Source organism: Microcaecilia unicolor, chromosome 10 (genome assembly GCF_901765095.1).
Source record: "Microcaecilia unicolor chromosome 10, aMicUni1.1, whole genome shotgun sequence".
NCBI classification, from domain to species: Eukaryota; Metazoa; Chordata; class Amphibia; order Gymnophiona; family Siphonopidae; genus Microcaecilia; species Microcaecilia unicolor.
In genome coordinates this window covers 37,233,400-37,261,389 of record NC_044040.1, presented here as the reverse complement: position 1 = coordinate 37,261,389, position 27,990 = coordinate 37,233,400, and the positions used below count along the sequence as shown (strand labels likewise).

The 27,990-nt window shown below is 42.6% G+C and overlaps 1 protein-coding gene across 1 annotated transcript in view; it reads right to left on the bottom strand.

Annotated features, from left to right (window-relative positions):
• Window positions 1-27,498, bottom strand: part of DLD (dihydrolipoamide dehydrogenase) — a 38,188-nt gene extending 10,690 nt beyond the window's left edge. The window contains exons 1-12 of the mRNA XM_030215940.1: window positions 27,366-27,498; window positions 24,073-24,151; window positions 22,214-22,293; window positions 14,519-14,587; window positions 13,971-14,040; window positions 12,736-12,836; window positions 9,840-9,983; window positions 6,959-7,060; window positions 5,831-6,021; window positions 2,079-2,249; window positions 619-808; window positions 280-417 (exon numbers count right to left, since the gene is read on the bottom strand). Coding sequence (XP_030071800.1) covers window positions 280-417; window positions 619-808; window positions 2,079-2,249; window positions 5,831-6,021; window positions 6,959-7,060; window positions 9,840-9,983; window positions 12,736-12,836; window positions 13,971-14,040; window positions 14,519-14,587; window positions 22,214-22,293; window positions 24,073-24,151; window positions 27,366-27,404 — 1,374 coding nt within the window. The 5' untranslated portion in view covers window positions 27,405-27,498. The remainder of the gene's footprint in view (window positions 1-279; window positions 418-618; window positions 809-2,078; window positions 2,250-5,830; window positions 6,022-6,958; window positions 7,061-9,839; window positions 9,984-12,735; window positions 12,837-13,970; window positions 14,041-14,518; window positions 14,588-22,213; window positions 22,294-24,072; window positions 24,152-27,365) is intronic.
• Between the last annotated feature and the right edge of the window lie 492 nt (window positions 27,499-27,990).

The window sequence follows — 27,990 nt, the reverse complement described above, 5'->3', positions numbered from 1 at the left end:
GACCCTCCATTATACACCAAGGAAGGGATCTAAGTTTCTCAACTGTCAAAAAGAAAAAACAAAAACAAACAAACTAAAAAAACCTCACACAGTAAAACCTAAGCTCCAACTCAAGCCTTTTAGCTGGCTACCTTTTAAGCCCTGTACCTCAGACACCCTTACCCTAGCCAATAAGACTGAACAGATAAAACATTTCAAAGAGCTTGAGACTGAAATCTTAACACATCATCTGTACTGATCTACTGACTATTTCTCCTAGAAATAATCCGGTATACTCACGGCTCCTAAAATGTGCGCTCCCAGCATCCTGTCTGTTGATTTATGACTAAGAATCTTCACCAGACCATCTGTGTCCGCATTGGTCTTGGCTCTGCTGTTAGCAGCAAATGGAAACTTTCCAATCTTATATTCCACACCCTACAAAATACAATACGCAGATCACACACTGATGTTCCAGAAATGTATTGTATCGAGCAGAACAGATAACATCCTCTAGACCCTCTTGCTTGCCCGACTCATATTGAAAGACTTAACTCTGCATTGCTTCAGGAGTTGAAGTAGCGAGTGAAGCACATATGATTTGGGAACAGCATTGTGCAGCTAGAAGGTGAACTGTACCTCTTCTTTCAGTTGTTCCTCTGATTTGCCAACCCAGGCGACCTCCGGATGTGTGTAAATCACCGATGGTACACAGTTGTAGTCGATATGAACTGCCCCACCAGCCATTCCTTCAGTACAGATAATCCCTTCATCCTCTGCTTTGTGAGCTAACATTGGGCCGGCAACTACATCTCCGATCGCATAGATACTATGAAGCAAAGAAAACAGAGTCAGCCACAAGGTCTGTTGATATTAAATCTAGTGAATGCTGCCTTTTATATCAGTACAAAAGCAGATGCCTGGGGAATGCTGCACATAAAAATAAAACAACAAAAAAACCTTCCCCAGCAATATCATACTCCAGGTTCCACCCTCCGGCCCTCTAACTTAACTTAAATCACCATCCCCACCTTAGCAGATTCAACCTTCAACTTCCTTGTTCCTTCTCCAGTGTGGACACTTCCCAGCTCTCTCTACACCCTCTAGGTCATTTCTACTCAGCCCCCCTCTTCCACAAGATCATCAATTCTCTCTCTCCCCCTCCCTACTACTAATAATAATTTCTATAGCGCTACAAGACATACGCAACACTGTACACATTATATGCAGGTACTTTTTCTGTCCCTAGAGGGCTCACAATCTAAGTTCCAGTACCTGGGACAATGGAGGGTTAAAAATGAGCTACAGTGGGAATTGAACCCAGGTTGCCAGGATCAAAGCCTGCTGCACTAACCATTAGGCTATTCTCAGTATTCACTGTCCACCCCAAGTTCTTTCTCCCTCCCAACAAGACCCCCAGTTTTCTCTGAGCTCTCTCCCCAGGCACATTGCCAAGAATGAAAGCTTCCCCTTCCCCCCAGGCATATATGACAAGCTTGCTCTCTATCCCCCCCCCCCCCCCCCCCAACCTTGCTCTTTCTACTCCTTCCCATGACCAAACAAGAAAAGGAGGCGATCAGATGCACACTGAGCCACATCCTCCTCATCTGCCACCCAGACAGCAGCTAATACCAAATGACTCCATTAGTGTTTGGCAGACTGATGGAGCATAATGGTGAGAGCAGCAGAGTGAGAACCAGGAAAGCCTGATTCAAATCCCACTGCGGCTCCTTGTGACCTGGGACAAGTCACTTAAGCCTCCATTGCCTCAGGCAGAATCCTAGATCGTGATCCCACAAGGGACAGGGGAAATACAGAACCTGAATATACCTCACTTTGGAAAAAAGTGAGAGTTAAATGCTTAAATACTTTCTAAAAACAAGCAACATTTTCCCATGAGCCTGCAGTTTACTTTCTCTTTCTCCAACTCACATGATTATAGTCTTGAGCAACCTTCCCTTTGTATTTATTCCATTCTGAAGAGTGAGAGTTTGAAAATCTAGTTAAGTACGAAGAAAATCTACAAAAAAGGACATCATATTTTTGCTACTTTCGGCTACGGGCGTAATGGCATGTCTTGAGAATTTCCAGCTACTTACTTTGGGATCTTTGTCTGGAAGCGGTTATTGATGGGGATTCTCCCTTTAGCGTCCGTTTCTACACCCAGCTCCTGCAGACCCAGGTTCTGAGTGAAAGGACGGCGGCCAATGCATACCAGCAAAACATCACACGTTACAACTTCTGTCTTGCCACCAGCTGCAGCTTCAATACTGAATACAGAAGGAGGTGATGGTAAGACCATGGAAGTGACAGAGATTTATTTATAGCAAAATCCATAACCCATTATCCACATAAAAACAATATGCACAAAAGATGCAATAATATACCCCAACTTAAGACGACAAAACTCCATCCCATTCCTCTCCTAGACCTTCAACATCTATTCATTCTCTCTGGTTCTCCCTCAAAGAAAAGTCTCCTAATTTATGAAGAGTATACAGATGTCAATTGTCATTTCCTCTCTTTGATCTTGTTGGCCTCTACAAGTGTTACAGGCACAGAAAACGTTAGAATGGAATTAGGAAAAAAATAAAATAAGGAGATCCAGGCTAAGACCTCATGACATGAAACTGCATCAAAATCAAGAGGATAAAACGTGAAGCCATGGGTCACCCTCATAATTCAGAGAACTGTACTCTGCTACTGGGGGATCTAAATTCAACTTTCCATCTGACTGGGCTGATTTATTTTTCAAAATTCAATATCTACTCAAGAATAGTTTCAGCAGAGCACAATAAATATTCTAGCACACAAATACAAACTTCATATAGCACAAAAATAGCAAAAAAATAAATGACCATCAATAAATCATAAATTAAATTTTAAAAATCAACCCGTATTCATATGAATCACTTCTGATTTCCAAGGCATGTTTAAAATAAACAACCCCCCCCCCCCCCCTAAAAAGTAATGCTTGAAATTCAAGAAATTTGATTCAGTCCTCAGAGTACTGGGAAAAGAACTGCACTTACAAGGACCAGTCACAGAAAAGGCCCTCACAAAGGGAATCCAGATTAGTACCAGTAGTACCAGAGGAGTCCAAATTAGTACCAGTAGATCTAAGACATTGGCCACACTAATGGACCAAAAAGCCCAGCCAAATGCTGCTTAACTAGAAGCCAATGTAGCCTTGCTAAAACAGGAGAAATATGATCATGAAACAACAAGCCAACTCTGGGTCCTTTTACTAAGGAGAGCTAATGATTAGTGTGCGCTAAATGATAAGATGCCCATTATGGACTAGATTCTATATATCAAGCCTAAAAAAAAAAAGTTTTTTTTTAAAATTGGCGAAGAGACGAAATACGCCTAGGCGTATTCTACAAAGTACGTCTAAATTTAAGCATACTGTATAGAATAAGCCTAAATTTCTACACAGTTTAGAATACACTGAACCCAGTCTGCAAGACTAAATTTGGACACGGGCAGTTACACCAAGAAAACCTTGGTGTAAATGCCAGTGTCTAAATTACTCATGGACCAGGTGTATTCAACAGATTTTAGAAACATCCATGACCTGCCCATTCCATGCCCCCTTTTCAACTGTGCGACTTAGAATTTACGCGCACCACGTTACAGAATACGCTTAGACATTTCTGCATATAAATTTTAATTAATGCCAATTAGTGTCAATTGCTTACATGGCAATTATCAGCACTGATTGGCTTGTGAATTAAGTTGCAAGCTCAAATCCAGAATATGACTGGATGTGCGTGCGTAACGTAAGTCGATCTACAGAGAACCTAGGGGATATTCCTATGGGCGTCTTATCATTTAGCACGCACTAATCGTTAGCATGTGCTAAATTTGTTAGTGCACCTTAGTAAAAGGACCCCTCTATCTGCAGTTGTGAACAGTTCTAAGGGTCTGAAAAGGCCAGTGGGCCACACAAAAGAGCAGTACAGAAGGTTCAAATGACAGAAAACCAACATAGTACAAAAGTCAGAAGGAAAAAGATAATCCTGAAGCCACCTCACCGACTGCAGCTTAAAACACCTGACCACTTCCTTAATACGCAACAAACTAACCCTTGTTTACTAAGCTGCGTGGCAATGCCAACACAGCCCATTCAAAGTGAACAGGGTGTGTTGGCATTACCGCACCAATAGCCGCTAGCAAAATTTAGTAAACGGGGGGGGGGGGGGGGGGGGGGGGGGGGGTGTCAAGTTGTGTGCCGTTAAGATTCACAAAGACTCCTGGCTTCCAAAATCACTGGAATCATGTCAAATTCAACAATTCTCAAACTTTCAGGTAAACCTTCATGTATTATCCATAAAACCTCATTCTTTCCTTTATCCATAATCAAACCATTCCACTCTAGCCATGATTCAGTCAGGACACCACCACAGGATCAATCTGAATATTGCCCAGAGGTGGGATGTTCAGGCCTACAGGAATGAAGGAAGAGAAGACAGCTGCCAACAGAGTGACAGCTCCTGCTGACCAATCATTGGTACTGAGGAGATGGTGCCCCTTCTGCTCTAGGGCATCTAATGGATCACAGCCACCAGGACACAACCATCTGAAGAAGGGCTGCAGGGAATGCTGAGGCTAACAGGGGTAGAACTTAGAGACAATCCTACAAACCCACTGGAATATTTTATTAGTTATTTTTATTTGTTGACTCAGCTACCTCTACAGGCAGCTTCTAAAACAAAATACTTGAAAGAAAAGCAGAGAGAATAGGAATACCAGGGCTTACGTATCATTGGTGCGCTTACTTTATAAATTCAAAGGGATTTTTTTGTGTTTTGTCTACATTCAAAACATTTACCCGAGGAGAGTGATATACTAGGAGATTCATTTACAGTCACCATTCAAGCACAAGACAGAACCAATAGCACTAATGTTCCTTAGGAATTCAGATGACACTTAACAGCAAATAAAATTAAGGTCCCTCTTTACTTGTAATGACATTCAACCCATCGCTAAAGAGATTTTAAAGTTTACAGAACTTTCTCCTTGGAGTTTAAATAAAATGTGCTGCATAATTCAAATCAGGATTGCACCAATATATTAATGAAGGAACCACAAACAGAGGAGTAAAACCTAAGGGGCATACCATGATGCAACACTCCCCCTGGAGAAATTAGGAACCATTCTTAAGAACATAAGAATTGCCATAATGGGTCAGACCAAAGGTCCATCAAGCTCACTTTCCAGTTTTGGTTTTATTCTTTTTTAAACACAGTGGCCACTTCAGGTCACAAGAACCTGGCATGATCCAAAAAAGTAGGAAGATTCCATGCTACTAACCCTCAGGTAAACCTTAACAACAGTCATCACTGTGCAATCAGGTTGAGATCAGCTCTTAAGGCGGTGGCGCTTTATTACAAATTTAGGGGCCCTTTTAAACTACAGGGCATTAGAATCTAGGTTGGCGTGTTTAACGTGGGACTTTCCTGCGCGGTACACCCAGATTCAACACGATACAATTTAAGGAATTTTAGAATAATTTTCTTTTCAGGTCATGTGCTAATGTTCACATTAGCACTTGTTACCTGTAAAAGTAATGCTGGAGCACTTAGTGAAGTGAAATTCACTCGCTTCTTAATCCATATATAAAATTACTGCCCTCGAAAACAGCAGATGAAATGTGAAGGTGGCTGGACTTTAAAGGCCGAGTTTTTGAGGACAGTAATTTTATATATGGATTCTCTTCCCCTGCGCAGAACAGCCATGCACACCCAACCACGCTCCACAAAAAATGAAAGGGCATTCAGATTCCAGTAATGCTAATCACAAAACTCCTCCTGTAACATCCTAAAGGGCAGAAGACAAGGAAACTTACGAAACATCAATTTTTCCATCTGGTCTCTTTGCAGCAGCAGTAACTTTAGTATTTAGTTTAAATTTAAGTCCTTGTTTCTGAAGAATACGCTGGAAGTTTTTCGAGATCTCCATGTCGATGCCTACTCCACCAACATGACCTAGGAACTCAACTGCAGTCACATCTGAACCAAGCCGCTGCCAGACTGAGCCCTGCAGGTACAAAAGAAAAAACTATCAGAGGCTAGACCCCCATGTCAAAACATATATGACCCCAACTGATGATCCATTAGCTTTAAAGGGCCTAGGACAACTGAGCAGTGATGCAGAAGATTGAGAAGAAAAATCAAGGACACAGAGTCCTGGAAGAAATGACTGCAGCACACATCCAAGTATGTGCTCAGATTTATCCACAGAAATTCCTCACCCATCCTTTCCAATTTTATTTATCTGATGCCTCTGCATTACAGGAAATGTTTTACAGAGGCTAAGCTGGGAAGTTTTTATCTTAACATTTAAGAGCAGAAACTGGAGGAAATGGGTTTGATTCCCACTGCGGCTCTTTGTGACCCTGGGAAAGCCATTTAACCCTCCACTGTCCCAGGTACAGAACAGATTTAGCGTCCTATAGGGACAGAGAAAGTACCTGTATATTATTATAAACAGGGGTGTGCACAGGGGGGAATTATCTGACTCTTCTTCCCCCTTTCCCTCCCTAAGTTCCCCCAATTGTACCTACCATACATGTACCTCATTCTACCACAATATCACTTTGTATTCATTCATACTATGTATTTGTTCAGACCGGAATTGGCTAACGCCGTTAACGGTTATATGTAAGCCACACTGAGCCTGCAAAAAGGTGGGAAAATGTGGGATACAAATGTAACAAATAATAATAATAATTTTTTTTTCTTTTTATTTTTTTTGTTTGGTTTAGCACAGAGGTCATTTTAGCACCTCATGCAGTGAATTCTCCAACATCATTAACACATTTATCATTCAGAATAAAGACAATGAGAAAAGTGGCAAAAAGCGGGCCAGAGTTCTGATCCCCAGTTTCAGTAGTGGCAACCTCAGATGTCCTCCGAGAAAGAGCACAAACACTTCTGATGGCCTGACTGGGCATCGTTAGATACGTCTCGCTTACCAGCTCCACACCGATCACACCTGCCCCAATAACCACCATCTTCTCAGGAACCTGCTTCAGGGACAGTGCACCCGTAGAGGAGACGACAGTTTCTTCATCAATCTGTCAACAATCAGAGTAAGCATGTCACATGTGCCTTTCCCCAGGCTCCAATTCAGGGCAGTAGTGCAGGTCTCCACATGCCCAGTTAGGGGTAAGTAGAACACTCTGCACTCAGATTTAAAAAACGCTTGGACTCATCAGCGATAACAAAACTGATTTATGAGCATGCAAACAGGACTTCAAGCTTTACTTTAAATGGTTATGTACTATACTAGTCTTATATTCCACTTTTATCCTTAAGAATTCAAAGTGGATTACAGTTAAAGAAGCCTTTTCAAAATATAGGGAATTACACAGTTTCTCTCCTAATCATATATACTCAAATATGTTGAGATAAATATTAATTCAAATACAAGATTTCCTCTCCCATGGTGACTAGCCTCTCTCTCCCACTTTCCTGTCCCTCCTACAGTGACCGGCATTTCTCTTCCACCTTCCACAGAAACCAGCATTTCTCTCCCTCTCCTATCTCCCCTTCCCCCAAGGTTTCTGGTACATCTTTCTTTCCCCTACCAGTCAATACAACGAGGCGGGGTGAGACAGAGATGTGTTGACTAGACTATAAGCCGAGATCCTAATTTTTGGGCCCAAAACTTTCATCTTATAGTAGAGTATATACAGTAAATTCAATAATTAATCCTATTAATTAAAAAACAGATAAGCTTTCCTGAAATGCAAATAAGATATTTGTCCAATCTAAGGAAGGATATCATTCCAGATTTTCGCACTATGATAAGAAAATGTTCCTCCCCTCCCCCAAAATTTTAGCCCATCACCTGAGGAAAATATTTATAACCACCCAGCACACAGGAAAAAAACTCCTTCTCAATAGCCCAGTAGAAAGCATTCTGCAGCCCTGTGAGTAACTGACTCATGACAAGGGGCCGGATGTACTAAGCACTTTCCTCATATGCTATCGTCTCCTTAATCTTAAACGCCATTTGCAAGCATCTTATATTGTAATTTGTAACTCTGCTCCCTGGATGGCTGGGTTCATAACAGCATGCTGACGTCAGCTCACCTCCAGCGTTCCCTTCCCCCTCAGTGTCCCGCCCTCGCGTAAAGACGAAATGATGTCAAAGGAGGGCGGGACACTGAGAGGGAAGGCTGGAGGCGACGCAAGCCCAGCCTGCCGCCGCTGCCACCTGAGGTAAGATGAACGGCTCAAAGGCAGGGTGGCAGGAAGGACAGAGCCACTGGCCATGGATGGGAGGGCAGGGGAGGGGAGGATCGCTGGACATGGGATGGGAGGGCAGAGGAGAAATGTGGGACATGGAGAGGAAGCCAGAACCGCGGGACACGGAGGGGAATGCAAGGCAGAGGAGAATTGCAGGACACAGAGGGGAGGGAAGAATCGCTGGACATGGAGGGGAGAGCAGGGGAGAGAGGAGAAATCACTTAGAGGAGAGCCTTCCTTGGGCCGGTTTCATTTTTCACAAAACAGGCTTTGTTGCTTGTATATTTATAGAATATTGGCACTCACATGACTGAATGTACACATATGCTTACAGTAGTATTCTATAAAATACGTGCCTAAGTGAAACGAGGCAGAATCAACATTTACACGCACAACTTACAGAATACTGTAAGTCATGTGCACACCTGCTGTGTTTACGCATGCCCATTTAAGCCTGCCACAGACCTGGAAAAAGGGGGGCACATCTAAATGTAGGTATGTTTCAGCCGACTTATGCTAGCATTCCATAAACTTACGTGCATTAAGTGTGCTTATAGTATAGGTTGACTACCTGTGGAAAGTGGGTGCCTATATTTTGGTGCACACTTATAGAACTGCCACCCCCCTGTGTGTTATCAGGGCCGGTGTGAGGTAACACCACTGTAATAAGTTAGATATGGACTTCACTCCCTCCCCCCAAATCAGCAGAGATCAGGAGCATTGGGATTTGGATGGGAAACGGCAGCTTATACCGAGACGGAAATAATGAAACAGGTAACTCTTGCTTTGGGGTTAACAGTCCCATCCATCATACAGATCTCTGTGATTCGTTCCAACAAATACCAGTTCTGTGAAACTGGCTGTTGTCATTTATTGTCACTCCATTATCTCTCACAGAATCAGCACCCTCATAACCTAACTTTAAAAATTAAAAAGAGAACAGTGGTTCACGAAAGGATCATGTGGTGAGTGGATGAGCGAGACCATACAGGGCAAGGACAGGGAGTACATAAGGATCGAATGGGTCCACTGAAGCTGCATATCTTGTGAACGGAGGTCAACGCAGACCACACGACCCTGAAGCCGGTGACAAAACGCTGGCCACCGTTGGTCGTGGTCAGGGTTGATAAGGTTCAGATCGAGAGAAGGACCAGATTTAAACAAGCTAAGTGCCTTCAAGTTAAAATTAAAAGTATATATATATATATATATATATATATATATATATATATATATATATATTATAAGAGAAGATTTATTTGAAGCTTACAAGCTCAGAGGTTGGTGCCACTGATGAAGCAGCCCAGCCCCCGTGTGCTATGAAGTTATACAGCCAGGGGGCTTCTTGAGGCCTTTCCTCTTCACACTAAATGTGTAGTTTGAGCAGATGTCAATCGAGCACATATTGTTTCAATCTCCTATTTAGTCTAGATTGTCGATTTGATATGGTGTGCCTCATGGAACAAGCACATCGTAAAATGTGCTGCAAATGTAGTACTGGCCTGGAGAAGTGGCATGTCAAATGGTCAAAGATGGGGACCACTGTCTAAAACAAAACAAAAAAAAAACAAACCCACCAAAAGATTCACTGCTACTCAGTACCTCGATTCCAGGGAAAGGTGTTACTTCTGAGCCTGTAGCTATGAGGATGTTCTTTGTGTTGATAACTTGAGTGCTGCCGTCTGTTTTTGTTACTGTGACTTGATTTTTGCCAGTTATCTTTCCAAAGCCTGGGACATGCACCACCTTCAGAGGAGGAGAACACACACCGGAAAAATTGCTAGTCAGCCAAAGAACAAAACCGATGTGCAACATAGACACCCAGAATTACTGTTGCAAAGATAGTCAGCCTTCTGAACCCAGGTGACCAAGAAATACCAATATATTAATCATACAGCTCCAAAAAGGCGTATTTATACATGTAAAAACAACAAAGAGAGTCCAAAATCTCCCGCAAAAAAACAAGAAAACAACAAAACAAGCGGAAGATATCCAGAAGGACCAGACTGAAGCCACAGATGTTGGAAACCAGAATAATTTTTTTTTTTTTTTTTTGCAATGGTGGTGTTTGCTTTAGGGAAATGTCCAAAACCCCTGAAGAATCGAGACGTGGTGACGCTGAGGTCGTGGCTTGTCTTGGATAACTATCAATTGATCCTCAGCTTTTCGGTCAAACACCCTGAGTACCCTCCCAGGAAAGACTTGGTACGAGCAGTCTCCTTGCTGGCTGGCTATCTTATCACTGCAACTGGACCCAATAGCTGCACTGTCACTTACTTGGCTCAGGTTGATCCCAAAGGCTCCCTGCCAAAGTGGGTAGTGAATAAGTGCTCCCAGTTCCTGGCCCCTTAGATCGTCTCACTTTTGTGAGATCCTTTGGAGGAATACCTGTAACGCCAGTCTGAAGACCCCTGAAGAAGGCCTTTTTGGCCGAAACACGGACTGTGTTGGGTCGTAATAAATTATTCTGGTTTCCAACATCTGTGGCTTCAGTCTGGTCCTTCTGGATATCTTCCGCTTGTTTTGTTGTTTTCGTATTTATACATGTGCCATTAAAGATCAGAAGCAAACTGCCTGCACATCTATGAATGTTCCTTTTTAGTTTCTTATTAGGTATGTATGTTTGGTTACTATATAGATTTCCCTTGGTGAACTCTGCATTTGTCTGTCAATATTGGTGGTGACTCATCTTCTATGTTCTTCATGTTTCACTTTTTTTTTTGTTTGTTGTTGTTGTGCATGCTTTGTATCTTTTCCGTCTTAAATGGAATTCTTTTCTGTTCCTAGTTTATTTATTAGGATTTAATTTACCGCCTTTTTGAAGGAATTCACTCAAGGTGGTGTACAGTAAAGTTTGTTTTATCTAATAGTATTACTGTTCACCACTTTGACCTTTTATCAGCAAAAGCGGTATGTCAAATCCCAAATAAAAATAAACATGAGGCAGCTCAACATTCTTTTGCCCATTATATACACCGCCATGATATTTCTTGAATGGTGATATAACAAATGTTGAATAAATAAGGTAGCCTATAATAGAATAGTAAAAAATTAAAAAAGGTAAAAACTAATTTTTAAGTTATAGTATAAAGTAAAGGTATGCAAAAACAAAACAAAAACTAGTGAAAGTGTAGGGTAATGGGCTGGCAACAGTAACCCCCCACTAGCACAGGCTCCAAAATAATTAAACAAAGACAAATCAACAAAAAAACCTGACTGAAATAATATGCTTTCAGAGCAATTTATTATAGAATGTCTCAGAGTGACTTTGAGGCATATTTTCAAAGCACTTTGGGAGGCTAAGTTCCATAGGTCTCTATGGAACTTTGGGAGGCTAACTGCTTTGAAAATGAGCCTGTATATCATAAAAGCCTGTTCCACTACACAAAGAGACAGAGAAGGGGTCTTGGATTTACATTGGTGTGACATACAGGCCTCCTTCACAGACAGAAGAAATGGACAGAGATTTAACTGAAGTTAAAATATAGGTGTGAAAAGGGAAGTACTACTAATAGGTGATTATAACATGCCAGATGTTGGCTGAGGTATCTCTATTGTGGGGTCTTTTATAAGCGGGGAGATCCTGGATTCTCTACAGTTGGGGTCATACTTGACTTAGCACTTACTAATGGGGAAAGTTTTTCTGATGTTATAGTAGGTGATCATCTCACATCCAGCGATCACTAGATGATGTGATTTAACATTAAGATAGGTGTGGAGAGGGTTCATTCAAAAGTGAAGGTTCTAGACTTTCAAAAAATTACCTTTGTTCAGATGGGAGATTACCTAAAGGAATTGTCTGGATAGGATCATCTGGAAGAAGCTGGAAAGGAGTGGGCAAAACTGAAAGGAGCTATTGTAAGGGTAACAAACCTTATTGTAAGGAACGTAAACAGGGGAAGTCAGTCCAGAGGGCAGCTATTAAAATAGTCAGTGGTCTTCATCATAAAACGTATGGGACACACACTTAAAGATCTCAATATGTATTCTTTGGAAGAAAGGCGGGAGAAGGGAGATATGATAGAGACCTTTAAATACCTATGCAACATAAATCCACAGGAGGCAAGTCTCTTTCAATTGAAAGAAAGCTCTGGAACATAAGAATAGCCATACTGGGTCAGACCAATGATCCATCTAGCCCAGTATCCTACTTCCAGCAGTGGCCAACCCAAGTCTCATCACTGCCATTCCATTTCATGCAACTTCCATTTTCATATATCCTCTGAACTGAGGATGCTACAGGGATGCTTCCCTGCTGTTCTATAGATATATAAATCCATCCCTGGGAACTGATGATTTAATGAATTAGTATCGCTAATTAACAATCTGACTTTAAACACCAATTGCCAAAATCGGCTATGATGCAGTAATGAGCAAAAGATACTTCTCACCTATGCAGTCAAAAATATATCGATAGTGCTTAGACACGAGTGATGACAAAGAATCTGGGATACCTGGATGTTTAGCCTTACCTTTTAACCTTGCCAGACAGACTTACTTTGTTCTGCTTAAACAAATGTGCAATGCCGCTCGTTAAGGACTTTACTGCACCACTCTTCTGCTCCATCATCTTCTCCAGATTCAAGCGTAGTCCTGTGACTGAAAAAATAGGGCCTTCACTCTATCAGTGGCATGAGTGAAGCCTTTAACCATTCCTTCCACCATGCCCCTCGATACATCACTTCCCTCCCTTATCATAATGCAACTCCACACATCCCGTTATGCTCATTTTAACATAAAATCTGTCTAAGCCTCAAAGACTGTTTATGCCCACAGCAGAATGGAGACAGGGGGAATAGGGCTCAAGTCTGCTGAAATCAAGTTCAATTCATGGGAGCTCTCCCTGCTACCTCTTCCCTCTCCCCCCCACCAAAAAAAAAATTATGCCTTTGCAAAGTAAAAACCAAGCACTAGAGAGTTATCCCTCGGGCCTTCTGGCTCACCCAGAAAGCAAGGTGGCTCAGCAGAACTGAACACAGAAGATCTCTCATTAGAAAATGAATGGTATAAAAAACAAAGCTTAAAATTGTTGTATGTTTTTTTGCATGTCAAGTGACGCTTAAATGGCGACTCTGGCTGTGAAGAACTAAAGCCGGTGCTTGGCAAGCTTGTACGGTCTGGGTCCCATATATGGCAAACCGGTTTAGGATGGGCTGGAGGGGGCTTCAACAGAAACTCCAGTAAATTGGAACATGAGGAAAGGGCCAGGCAGACTTTTATGACCTGTGTCCTGCACATGAGAAGATGGATTTGAAAAGGCTGGAGTGGGTTTTTTGCAGAGCCAAGTAGAAGCTGAACACAAAAGTCCCATGGAGAAAAACAGCAGGAGACAAGGAAGTAGGAAATGGAAGATGACGCAATTTAAGGATTTTTTGTGTCAATAAAGCATTGTGTCATCGCAAGTCCCATTGCCTGCCAAGTCATCTTCTGTTTCCCACTTCCTTGTCTCCTGTGGGCTTTGACAGCAAATTCAGTAGTTAGAACTTAAGGACAGAGCCGGGTGGACTTCTACAGTTTATGTCCCAGAAATGCCAAAGAGACAATGATCAAGTATTTTATATCACATTCATTGTTGGTATAATCATGACATGATAATGAGCGTGACTGCATGGACCGTTCAGGTCTTTTCATTTGTTATGTGCTTTCCAGCTAATCTTTCAAAACTTACTAAACAAGTACAAGATCAGATGTGCCACTAAACCAAAATCCTGCTGCTGTGAGCTGCGGTCTTACCTTCAATTCCTCTGCTAGCAAAATCCTTCCCATGAGCCAGGTGGTAAAGGTGGGAGTTGTTCAGCAAAGCCTAAAAATCCATGTCACTGAGTTAGGTTTTCTTTGCTCAGCAGTAAGATGGATATTGCTAATAGGCTCATTACACAAAAGCATACATGGTAACCCAGCAAAGGATGGCAGATGAATATAAAACATTCCCACAGTAAACCAACACCAGCTACCTACATGTCTCTGCTCAGTCTCTCAGTCATGTTCCTATCACTCCCACTATATCTGTCCCAAATGTCTGAATTCCATTGCATTACTGATCTCCACACCCCCGCTGGTAGCCATCCCTTCCTTTTTCATTCTTCTAAGTCCCAAACTTTACCTGACACCAAAGCTCCCTGCTATATCTTAATAACACTCCACGAACCTAGTCAGTCATTTTCTGAAATAATCTGCGACCCCTTATGTATTGACGTTACAGTTACAACCATGACAATACCATGAAGGCTACCCCAGCCTACTTCAGTGCCTGATGTAGCTGTAGGTGCACATGAACCTACCTTGGAAGGAATACAGCCAACATTCAAACAGGTTCCACCCAGTGTTTCATTCTTCTCCACACACACAGTCTAGAATTAAAAGGTAAAAATCAAAAGAAACAAAACTAAAGCAAACAATATTCAGGTTTCAATGTAATCTGAAAGTCTAGCTTCCAACAAATTTCTTACATGCAAGTTATTGGTATAAGAGAAGGGGGAGGAAAAAAAAGGAAGGACATAACCTTTATAAACATCAAAATCATCTCGCTAGAACTCTGTCCTGTGTGTACAGAAGATTACCCCTCAGCAGGAAAATTAAGTTTTAAAGAAGCAGAAAAAGTGAAATGCTAGCCCAGCTATATACACAGGTAAGCAGAAATTATGTCTTACCTGATAATTTTCTGCCCATTAGTCCTTCCCACTATTCCAGAACCTGTGGGATAGTTGTGTTCGTCAACCAGCAGGTGGAGATAGAGAACCGAAAACTGAGCTGAGACACCTTTCTCTTAGCATCCAGTCCAGCAACTCAGTATTTACGTAGACAAGTAGTAAGGAGAAACTCAGACCAAACAACTCGCTAACCTAACACTAACCAGACAAGCAAATGCGTGTGGTCCTCTCATCTCTGGACAAACTTGTAGAGGACAAAAAATATGCAGGAAGAACCATGCAAGGTGAGAGTCACTATTTGACCCATTACTTTGCACTGACTAAACATCTCAGACACCTCGGGCAGGCCTCTGGAATAACGGGAAGGGCTAATGGAATGGAGATTAGCCTAGCGGTTAGTGCAGTGGACTCTGATCCTGGGGAACTGAGTTCGATTCCCACTGCAGCTCCTTGTGACTCTGGGCAAGTCACTTAACCCTCCTTTGCCCCTGGTAGAAAAATAAGTACCTGAATATATGTAAACCGCTTTGAATGTAGTTGCAAAAACCTCAGAAAGGCGGTATATCAAGTCCCATTTCCCTTCCATTAAGCTATTTTGGCAGATATTACACATGTGAATCTTCGCAAACTACAAACAGAATACTGCAATTTGATTGTTAGGGAAGCTGAGTAGATTTGATCATGTTACAGCATTATATATTTGATTACCACTGAGTACCGGCGAAGTTTAAGATTTCTTTTAAGTTGATGGTTCTTACCTATAGGGCATACTATGAGCGTATCCCTCCACCTCTTGATGAACTGATTCAGCCACATTCACCCGTTAGGACACTGTGTTCTGTAGATGGATTCATGCTGGCTATTCGTTGGTAGCTGAGGCTCATTTAATAGCTACACGAAGGGGGGCATAGTTTTTTTATTTGGTGCCTTCTTTGTGGAATGTGCTTCCTTTGGAAGTTCGAGCTGAAAGGTAGTTACAATTTAAGCGTATGCTTAAGGCCCATTATTTTACTTGGGCTTTTGGAGTTGATCTTGCTGAGACTTAAGTGGTTTGAGGCCTTAGAAATCTGCAATGATGTTGTTTGATTTTATGTTTCTTTTCTATCGATATTGTATTTCTGCTTGTAATATGTTAGATTTTTTAATGTTTTTATCTTTTATACTGCTTTGATCATTTTATGTAAAAAGTTGAGCGGTATAATAAGTATAATAACCTTACCACTATTCCAGAACCTGTATGATGTTCAAAAGCAATGGGTGCCACCATGGCGCCAGATATAGCCAATTTATACATGAACCATTTTGAGGCTTTCTTGACAGACCATCCCTTCAATGCAGAAGTAAAATTGTACAGACGTTACACTGATGATGGTTGGGAGGCGGGGATAGTGCTGGGCAGACTTATACGGTCTGTGCCCTGAAGAGGACAGGTACAAATCAAGGTAGGGTACACACAAAAAGTAGCACATATGAGTTGATCTTGTTGGGCAGACTAGATGGACCGTGCAGGTCTTTTTCTGCCGTCATCTACTACGTTACTATGTTGAGAAAGGGAACTTAGATTCAATGAATTTTATATGTGATTAAACCAGAGATCCCAATCTGAAATTCAAGATGAATTAGAACCCTCAAGAAATTTCATTTTTAGGCATTTTGATCAGAAAAACACAGCATAGATTCAGAAGGAGCATCTTAAAAAAAAAAAAAAACCACAGATAAAAATGTTTATCTTTATTTCACCAGTTATCATAACAGGAGTTTATGGTTTAACTTTTTTATTGATGTCACAATCCACAACATTTAATCATCAATAACAGTCACCAATTTTACATCTCTATAGTCCATAACAAAACTTTTTGCTAAAGTAACATCAAACCTTTACATAATCTTACCATCCCTCCTTTCCCTTCCCCCCAACCCTCCCCCCCCCCCTTTTTTTTACCCTCCCTATGATCCGTCTAAACGCATCAATGGAATCATAACAGGAGTTTAAACTATAATCTATACTATTGCCAACTTTTAAGATTATGCAGAATTTGTTCTTGCAGAATTTGTTCTGACCTACAAGATTATCACATAACAGGCACAGATTATGGCAAATTGATTTAGACAAAGATGATATCCATAAAAATGAATAAAATCAGATCAGGACTGCAAAGTGCAAGAAGAGCACAATGTAGGGAGGGCCACCCAAAGCAATACCAGATATAGTCTGCCCCTTACGCATTTTGCATCAAGTCAACCAGATTCGAAAGATTAGGAAACATTGGCACATCATCTTAGACGGACATCCATGCTTTAAAGACAAGAGACCCATCATTACTTATGCACATAACCAAAATCTAAAAGAGAAACTTGTTCCTTCTTGGCTACCTGAACTCACTATGGGAGACACTATACACACAGGTTAATCTCAGTGTGGCTTTTCCTCAGTTTGCATACACTGATTTTGTTAGTCTTCACACATCCACTCACTAAAAGAGCCATCAAATTACATACCACTATAATTCCACTCATGTCATACATGTGATCATTTGTCTATGCAAATGACTTTATGTTGGCAAAATTAAGCAAATGATAAAAACAAAAAGAGAACAGAAGCTGCATTTCTAGAAATTTATGCTCCCCTGATTACACACCGAGATTCACTATACACTATAGACGATTTAAGTTTTTGTTTGTTATAAAACAAATACAGCGAGGTCGGGACATTTTATTTATAATCTTAATACAGTTGAACCAAACGGACTTAAACACAGATATGGATCTTGATCTTTTTATGATCCATCCTTACTTTTATATGCTGCAAGATTATTCCCTTGTTTGTTGTGATCATTGAAAAGGGCATCCCTTTTGAACAGTGACCCTGCGCATGCACTTTTATGTGTGTTAGTATCAGTTTTATGCACTTTTTTTCACTTTCCCTTTTTATTTTTTTTAAGTGTAACTGGCTTATTTTTCTATATGGTTTTACTTATTCATAACAATCTTTCAATCATGTACTTATTGAATACATTCAGGACCTTGCACGTGTATATAAGCACAATTTTGTGGTTTTTATTATCAGTTTTAAGCATATTACTTTTCTATCTTTATGATACATATTGTTTTATTTATATAATTATTTATTCATGTACATATTGCATATGCATTTATTCATGATTCAGATAAGATACAACTAACTGGGTGCACAGCCATCTCTCCTCTTTTTTTTTTTAATCAGCCCCCCCCCCCCCCATTTTTTTTTTTTTTTTACATGGTTTTCACTTGTTTTTTTGTTGGGGTTTTTTTTTTTTCTCCCCAGCAACATTAAGGTGCAGGAACCATATTTTTAGATCATTTGCAAGACCCAAAGACATCATTCGCATCATTGGAACACATCTAATGTGTTTGCCGGAGCACAAATTTTCAAGCACTTTTTGCTGATTTCAAGCATTTTTCGAACTAACAGAAAAGCCATGAAATGGAAGCGACGGCCCAGTACAGCAAAACGTAGAAACCTTTGATGCAGCGGACATATGGGTATATGCAAGCATGCCTCCTTGACTTCGAGGGCGGTGAGAAATTCTCCCGCTTGAACTGAGGCTATGACTGCTCATAGTGTCGCCATGTGAAAGGACACTCAGAAGCAGCAGTTTAGACCTTTAAGGCCAGATGAAAGGTGCCATTCTTCTTTGGGACAATGAAGTAGACTGCATATCTTCCTTGTCTTTGTTTGGCCCGGAGAACTGGAACAATAGCCTAGAGCGCCAGCAAGGAATCTACAGTGGCCTGAATCTCGACCGCCTTTGCTCCCTTTCAACAAGGGAGACTACCAAAAGAGAGGAACGATCACGTGGGAGAACTCCAACTTGTAACCTTCTGTAAGAATATCCAGAATCCACTGGTCTGACGTGATTTTGGCCAACTCCTCCCAAAACTCCTGAAGACATCCTCCCACCAGAGGAAGAGAAGAGTGAACCAGCCTCGCATCATTGCAAAGCTCTGGAGGCATTGAGCACTCTAGTTGACTGAGAGGACTTCCTGTCTGAAAAAAAGAAAGACTGGCGTGCCTGAAAGCGAGACTTCCGGCCATATTGCTGACAACCATGCTGATACCGTCTGCTGTTTCAAAACTGAGATACAGAACCCCAGACCAGAGGCTTTCGGCTTATCCTCCAGCAACCACTGGCTTAGTTTCCCCCAGTACTTTCACCAAGTCACTGAGATCTTCTCCATATAGCTACTTGCTCCAAAAGAACAGATTAACTAGAGGTGACTTTGATGCTGTATCTGCTGTCCAGTGCTGCAACCAGGGTTGCTGACATGCCACGACAGCCAAAGACATACTGCGAGCTGTAACCTGTAACATGCTATAGAGAGCACCAGACAAGTAAGCCAACCACTCTTCCAGCTGGGTGTTAAGGTGCCTGTCTTGTGTTGCCGACTGCTAATATCACCAAGCATACTCTTGCCACAAACAAGCTGCACAGTGTCACTTGAAGGCCCAAAGAGGCCACATCAAAGGCTTGTTCCAGTGAGCCTACTAGTCTCCTACCCTATAGGTATTTTAGGGCAATGCTCCCTTCCATCAGCAAGGTGGTCATCTTAGTCATTGCCATAACCAGGGAGTCCACCCTGGGAAGCTGCAATTTATTTTTCTCCTCCAGAACTAACGGGGAGAGGCGAACCATGGCTCTTCCCATTCTCAGTCCCGCTTCCAGTGAGACCCATTCAGCTCTAAATCAGGTCCTGAATGTCTGGATGCATTTGGAAGGCCCCTCATGATTGACAAAGATGGAACTTCTGAAGCCGAAGCAGAAGGCTACTTAATGGAAAGCACCACCAGTGCCTCAGAAATAAGAGAGTTCCTCATTATGAAACAACCTCAGTACTTTCGGATCAGGAAGACGTTTTCCCCTCCTCTAACAGCCCTTTCAACGACTGCTCCTCTGAATAGACTGAGGCCACATCAGATAAGGAGGAAGAAGCAAAGATAGCCTCATCTTTCCACTCCTGGAGGTCTAAACGAGATCTCTTAGGAGCCGGAGGGGCAGCAGGGCGAGAAACTGAAGTACCTTGCAGCAACTCTGACTGTCCCTGCTTCAGTAAATAGGACTGGTGTAAGATCAATATAAACTCCAGAGAAAACAAAGTTCCCAATGCAGCTGAATGTTATGTTGGGCCCCGAGTCTGTAAAAGGGTGACTGTGCTCTGCGCATGATCAGCCTGAGGCTGCTCCTCACTGCCTGTCGGTCCTGACATAATGGTGCTCATTCCTGTGCTCTCCTGCATCAAACTGTACATCAGTCCTGCCAAAGAGCCCAAAACCCCAGCATATTCTGCTGTGCTGAATATATGAAGATGTGCAGCTAAAGTTTCCTCCATATCCCGTAGGATTCTCAGCTTGCACGCACTGCAAAACCCCAACACCAGATGGCAATTCCCACAGCATGAACATTACTTAACTGCCTCCACGGAGTAGCCATTCACCCCCGTCACTACTGCAGCACAGTGTGTCCCAAGCAGTGTGTCCCTCTCCTTGCAGCCCTTCAAGTGGCTCCGAGTCAAACTTTAGTCGGAATTACCACTACCAGCTGCTCCTTTCAAGCTCAGACTCCATAAATGTTACCACAGATGAGAAAGGCTCAGGACTGATACTCTGTCCCACGCTCTTCAGCAAACCTTTTTCCTTCTCTCTCTCTTTTTTTATTTTTATTTTTTTTATGGTTTGTTGGGCTGGAAAGGAGAGCTCCATAGGAAACAGGAGAGAGGAGAAGGGAGGAAAAAATAAATTTGCGGGACACCATAGACAGATCCGAAGACCTCCAAATATGACACTGCAGACTCAAGCCACCCCCAAAACTCAACTGGGGACCAGCTGACCAACTGGACCAGAAGCCAATCACTCAGAACCAGAGGCTGCAAAGTGTATCCATCCAGCTGCTGGACATAGGAAACACTGAGGAGCTGGACTGGATGCCAAAAGAGATGTTTCAGATCAGTTTTCAGTTCACTATCTCCACCTGCTGGTTAATGGACACAACTATCCCACAGGTTCTGGAATACTGGGAAGCTACATAATGGAAATAGCTTTTAATGAGGCTAAGCAATGATGTAAGTTTTCAGAGCTATTGCAATCCTCTTCTTCAGGCAGCATCTTGGCCCCAGTATGTAAAAAGATGTTTTTGCTTTGTAACCTGGTATCAGGGGCTGTGTCTGCTCTCACAAGGTTCAGGTGCAAGGCCTAGAACTACAACAGCATCTCCTCAGCAGAGGTCTGCTGGAGCTTAAAGGACAGATGGCAGTGCAATGCATGGAAGCAACTTATGATCACCAATCAAAGGAACTTGCCAAAGCTCCTTTTGCTTTTAAAAGCTCTCTCATGGTACTACGTACTCGGGAGGACACATTATCAATAACTCACATACTTTTCTTTCCAGCTTTACATAAAGCTGAATTTCCACACCCTGCAATCCCATCCAAACTGATCTCAAGGAAGCTCTGGTGGGGAACATCAGCAATATTCAGATTTCCCCAAACAAGACGGTGACAGATAACATCAGTTACCTAGCACACAAGATCCGCTGAGAGATGCACAGCCTCCCTGAACCAAAAGCGCATCACCTCTTCGAGAGAAGCTTCATTGGCTCCCCATCAGAGAAAGAATAAACTTCAAAGTCCATACAATGATTGATAAGATCATATACGGAGAATCCCCTAGCTACATGAATGACCTGATCGACCTCCCAATCAGAAACAGACCAATGTCCTCACGTACTTACCTCAATTTACACCTTCCCAACTGCAAAGGAATTAAATACAAAACCTCCTATGCATCCAGTTTTTCAATTTTGGGCAGCCAGCTTTGGAACGCTCTACCAAGATCCATCCAAACAATTAACGACTATCTACCCTTCAGAAAAATGTTGAAGACACATCTCTTCAAGCAAGCTTACCCTAACGACCCAACCTAACCTTATAAGCCCACCCACACTACTCCTGCTCTGAAGATGATTATACCTTAAACCATGTCTCCCAAACTCCTTATACTCATCCCCAAGTCTTCTCGTCTCCATCTTCCCTACACTTTACCCCTCCCAATCTCTTTCCTTTTGCCTATCATGCCTTGTTTACCTTTCCATGTTCAATTCACCTATTCTTAAAACCTTACTATTACTATGTTTATTACAGTTTGTAATATTCTCCTTACAATACTTTATAATACTATTTACTATGTAAGCCGCATTGAACCTGCTGTATGTGGGAAAGCGCAGGGTACAAATGTAATAAAATAAATAAACACCAAGTACTGCAGCAGAAGAAAGCACAGAAGAGCCCTCTTACCTGGAAGCCGAGCTGCGCTGCCTTAATGGCAGCGACGTACCCCCCAGGGCCTGAGCCGATGACTGTGACATCAGCATCCACTTGAAAAAGAAGCAGACAGAGCAGTCACACACACCTCACATCACACAGGTACCTTTTTGTATCTTGCAGTCTTAAATACATCCATTTCACTTCAATACCTGTTCATCTTTGTTTTACAGTTTAAGGAGTGGGTTCTATAGGCTACAGCATCATTTTTAACTCAACTATCTCCAATGCAGAGGCACATTCTGTTTAAATCTTGCTTCAGGTAATGAGACAGTGAGCAAGTCAGTGAAGCAATTACCACTGCTACGTAGAAATATTTTTGAAAGGGTCCAATCTGGACATGGTTTGGGTCCCATATTGATTGTAACAATGCTGTGATAGACTGGACAGATCCCCAAATTGGAGCGGACAGAAAAGGCCTTTTCTTACTCCAAAGAGGTTGGCTGCAAAGAACTGTAGCATTGAGGGGGAGGGCACAGAGAGAAAAAAAAAGCAAGACCACCAGAAATCTCCAGAGAGGCAATTCCCAGTATGGAAAGGAAAAGGACAGGCTGTCAGTTATCATATGCAACAGGTGAGACTGGCTGACAGTGAGGCAGGAATCAGACCTTAACCTCTCCACTGACAAACTAGGGAGATATCACCAGGCTTGACTAATGAACAGGTCTTCAACTGACCTCATCCAAGTACATTAAGTCATTCTGCAGTCACTACAGTTCTGTCTGCATTTCTCCACAGCTTGCCTCTCGTCACCGCATCTCAAAAAGGATATAGTACAATCAGAAAAGGTACAGAGAAGGGCAACGGATATGATAAAGGGTATGGACGGCTTCCCTATGAGGAAACGCTAAAGCGACTAGGGCTCTTCAGCTCGGAGATGGCTGAGGGAAGATATGATAGAGGTCTATAAAATACTGAGTGGAATGGAACAGGTAGACGTGAATCGTTTGTTTACTTTTTCCAAAAATACTAGGACTAAAGGACACACAGTGAAGCTATTAAGTAGTATTTTTAAAACAAACCAAGGAAAATATTTCTTCACTCAACGTGTAATTAAACTCTGAACTTCATTACCAGAGAACATGGTGAAAGCAGTAAGCTTAGCAGGGTTTAAAAAAGGTTTGGATAATTTCCTGAAAGACAAGTCCATAAGACGTTATTAAGATGGACTTGGGAAAATCCACTGCTTATTTATAGGATAAGCAGCATAAAATCTGTTTTATTTATTTGTAGCATTTGTATCCCACAGGGATAAGAAACAGGGGACCCCCAGTTCAAATCCCACTGCAGCTCCTTGTCACTTAATCCTCCAGGGACAGAAAACTACTATTGTAACTGAATGTAAACAGCTTCAATAACTTTCAGTTTTGTATTTAAGAAATTAAAATAATAAATGGGCCTGATCCCCAAAAACAGAAATTTTAAAACTTTTTTTTTTAAATTAGGTCCCTGATTCAAATCATCCCAAACTACAAACCAAAGCTGGGCACCCTGACCCCCCCCCCCCCCCCCACCAGGTCACAGCATTTTAGAATCAGAAAGAAAAAAAAATCAGGGAAGTGAACCATTAATGGATCCTTTCATGTCACATGGCGGCTGATGGGAATCTTTACAAAGCAACAAGATACAGCTCACTGTCCTTATAACCCTGTCAGAAATCAGTGAGCAGCAGATTTGTAGGTTTCAACAACTCAGACCACCAACTCATTTCAAACACACCACTTTCTAAATCCCCACCAATCCAAACTGCATTTGAAGTGGTAACCTAGAGGATGAAAAACTTTGTAGTGGGTTCCCTGAGCTATCCAGTTCCCACAGCAGCTACTACTTACCTGCTTGGTTTGCGTATGTCCTCAGTGACACACCAGAGAGCCCCTGTAATCCACGGGGGATACGGCTGAAATGGCTTGTCTTGAAGGAAGAACAGAAAACACAAGGCAAAAAAAAAAAGCGCTATTAAACTGTTTTTAATTTCATTCCATTCAGTACTGACACCCCACACTATACCCCATAATTACTATACAAAAAGCTTTCCAGGATCTTTGGTGCTGCTTTTCCTATAAAGAAAGCTCACCTCATTCTGGTGCACAGTAAGACAGCCTCTTTTGTTGGTTATTAAATTGGCTGGTTGTCACCTGGTGGCTGTTTGATTGCATACTGATTATGAGTTTTTATTTTGGGGTATTTTTTGTACTTTCAGGAAAATTCTATAAACTAGGTACTAAAATTTACACATGTCATATGGATAAATGTTTAGAATACTAGCATATACACAAAACTGTGCCTTTGCATGTGTATCATGTCACTAAAGTATTATTCTGCAAATATCTACTTAAATTCCATAGCATGTATTTACAGAGCTGGTATTAGGGAATGGCAAACAAGGCAACTGTCCTGGGCCCCCATATCACAGGGAGCCTCAAGGAGGGACATGGGCATTGATCCCATTCACAGATTTGTGCAAGTTGCATGCACCCTTGCCACACTTGGGTGCTTGAACTTATACCTGGCTGGCACAAATGTGAGGTACAAACTTAGACTGTGCACCCTCCAGGGGCAGGGAAATACCAAATGTACCTGAATGTAACTCACCTTGAGCTACTACTGAAAAAGGTGTGAGCAAAATCCAAATAAATAAAATAAACATTAGGCACATATACACCGTGTTATGCTACTATCCTATAATGGAACCTAGGGCTCCTAAGTTCCTTTAAAGTGGAGACCTCTACCGTGTACCCTCAGGGCACCTAAACGGAGGGGGGCAGTTATATTGTAAACTGCTTTGGATGAGCATGGGGAGAACTTGGCATATACATTTTTATAAATATAAAGATTCCTGGGTTATTGTAACATAATTGTATCATATTGTATCACCAAATTTGTTGTTCTTATGTTTGAACTGCACGGTGCTTGCCTTGTACCACATTAGAAATACGGAGAAAGAGAAAATTAGGTGGTCTGCAAAGTTTTTAAAATATTTTCTCTTTTTATGTAGCTGCATGCAGCAGTGTATTAAGCACAGAGATGCAGAAGAAACATCTGACAATTTTAAAAGTTAAAAACTTCATCTAAGCCATAGTTATCAGCTATGTGGGTGCTTGAGCACACTCAGTATTGAGAAAAATCCTCGACTGTGTCCAGAGAATGATAATTTCCTTTGGGGTTAGTAGCCCCAATCATTTTGAAAAGTTGGCTGCTATGATCTAAGGAAGGATGACAGAAACACAGAGGGAGAAAATCCAGCTTCCTGAGAACACATATTCTGTCTGTAGCAATACCCATTAGGATAAAGGTGACCTTCCCAAACCTGTCCATGATCTACTACTACTTAACATTTCTAAAGCGCTACTAGGGTTACGCAGCGCTGTACAATTTAACATTGAGGGACAGTCCCTGCTCAAAGAGCTTACAATCTAAAAGACAAGTGAACGGTCAGTCCGATAGGGGCAGTCAAATTGGGGCTGTCTGGATTTACTGAACGGTAGGAGTTAGGTGCCAAACGCAGCATTGAAGAGGTGGGTTTTAAGCAAAGACTTGAAGATGGGCAGGGAGGGGGCTTGGCGTAAGGGCTCAGGAAGGTTGTTCCAAGCATAGGGTGAGGCGAGGCAGAATGAGCGGAGCCTGGAGTTGGCGGTGGTGGAGAAGTAGTATCATAGTAGATAGCCTGAAGATGTTGCTCAAGCGTAAATTAGAGACCCAGTATATATTTATTTAGATTTTGCTCATACCTTTTTCAGCAGTAGCGTAAGGTGAGTTACATTCAGGTAGACTGGGTAATTTAACTTAAGCACTGCCACAGTGGACATCCTGAAAACCTGATTGGCCAAATTTGGTAAGACCTGTGCTACAAAAAAAAAATAAAAAAAAGTGCATGCATCCTACATACAGCGGCCTGAATCCTATTCAGTGCTGAGAATTCTTATTTCTTTGATCAGTGATTCTGGTTCTTAGAATGACACCAAGTTTCCAGAGATGGATTTAATATTTGGCATCCTTAGTCAGTACCAATGATTCAGGGCAGGGCTGCCGAGACACTTGGGCCGGGCCCAGGGCCCAGGGCCCAGTCCCTGCTGCCCCCCCCCCCCCCCCCCCCGAGGTCACAGCTCTGCCCTCCACCCCCCCTCCGTCCGCCACCGAGCCCCCTGCATTGAAATCACAGCACCTCTCACCTCCATGTGAAGGCGCTGCAGACAGCAGGACAACAGATCGCTTCCCTTCGGGCCTCCTTCCCTCCCTGTGTCCTGCCCTCGTCTGATGTAACTTCCACGAGGGCGGGACACAGGGAGGGAAGGAGGCCCGAAGGGAAGCGATCTGCTGCCCTGCTGCCTGCAGCGCTTTCAATGCAGGGGGGCCCAGCCTGGTGGCAGACGGCCGACGATGGAGGGCAGGTGGGACTGCGGTGCTGGGCCCCGGGAATTTTGTCCCCCCTGCCCCCCTGACTCAGGGTTACAGCAGCACTCCATTATAGAGTGAGGCCCTAAAGCAAGGAGGATAAGGCTCCTCTTCCACTCAGGTGGTTGGTGCCTTCCAAATATAGAACCATAGGCAGGAGCCTATATCTAAATTTGACAGCTCGAGTAAACAGACACCAAGATAGAACGTCTACTTGAGAGTTTATCTGGCATTACGTAGGCCAAGATCTTCTTACTAAATGGTCAGGTTTGAAGGATAATTCCAGGACAGCAGAAACAAAATTAAATGAGCCCTAGCTTGGTCCCCACTGTGTGTAAGCATTTAAGATAATATTCTGAGAAAAGCAGAATTATAGACATATAGTCTAGGCAAGGAGATAAAAGCAGGACCAACAAAACCTGCGTTAATAGCCTGCTGTTAACCCGTTACCCACCTGGCGTGGCCCAATCAGAATGCCAAAGTGTGCAGTACAAACCGATTCATCCTAAGAAAGTGGCACGGGTGCACATAAGCTCCAGCATTTAAACATAATCGAGGGTGTCAAACAAGGCACAAATTGCCTCTCCTTGGACACATTAAAGGAGCTGGCTCAATACTAGGGGGTGCAACACGACCCGGGCCTCCGAGTCCCCAGGATATGACGGGGAGCAGCTGTCAGGCCGGGGCTCGCTCTCACGCCACCAGGCCAGCTCCAAAGCGACCCAGCTCTCACCTTGCCCAGAACACAACACACCCGGCTCCAGCTCTGCATTGTGGCTCCGTAGCTTGCCCTAAAGAAACTTTCACCTCTCCACCCCCGGCGCCAACACCAACCCGACCCCAAGGACTCCGGCGACTACGCAGGCGCCAGGGCAGGATGGGACTTGTAGTCCGAGTACCTCCTGTCAAATACGGATCACCGATTGGTTGCAGATCGGCGGAAAGACTCGCCCCCTTTTGGGCGGGAAAGCTGAGACCGCTGGTAGCCATCTTGGTTGTGGGAAACGATGGGCGGATTTGGAGGTGTGGCTAGATTCTGAGACAATTAAAGGGGCGGGGTTGTTGGTGTCGCGAGCTCAGTATCCGGGAACAAGGAGGTTGGATGAAAACAGGAGCCGGGATGACATCAAAAAGTTGAAGCCTATTAGGTTAGTCTGTTTCCCCTCCCCCCACCCCATGCTGCCGTCATCCCCGTACACTCAAAACAACGCAGCTTAGTAAACAGGGCCTTAATAGACCTACCCTTAATAAGGCTAGACAACTGTTATGGTTGTCTCTGGGAACTGAATTGCAGAGTTTTATTTACTTATTTATTTAATAAATTTATAACCTGCCTATCCAAACATCTAGGAGAGGTA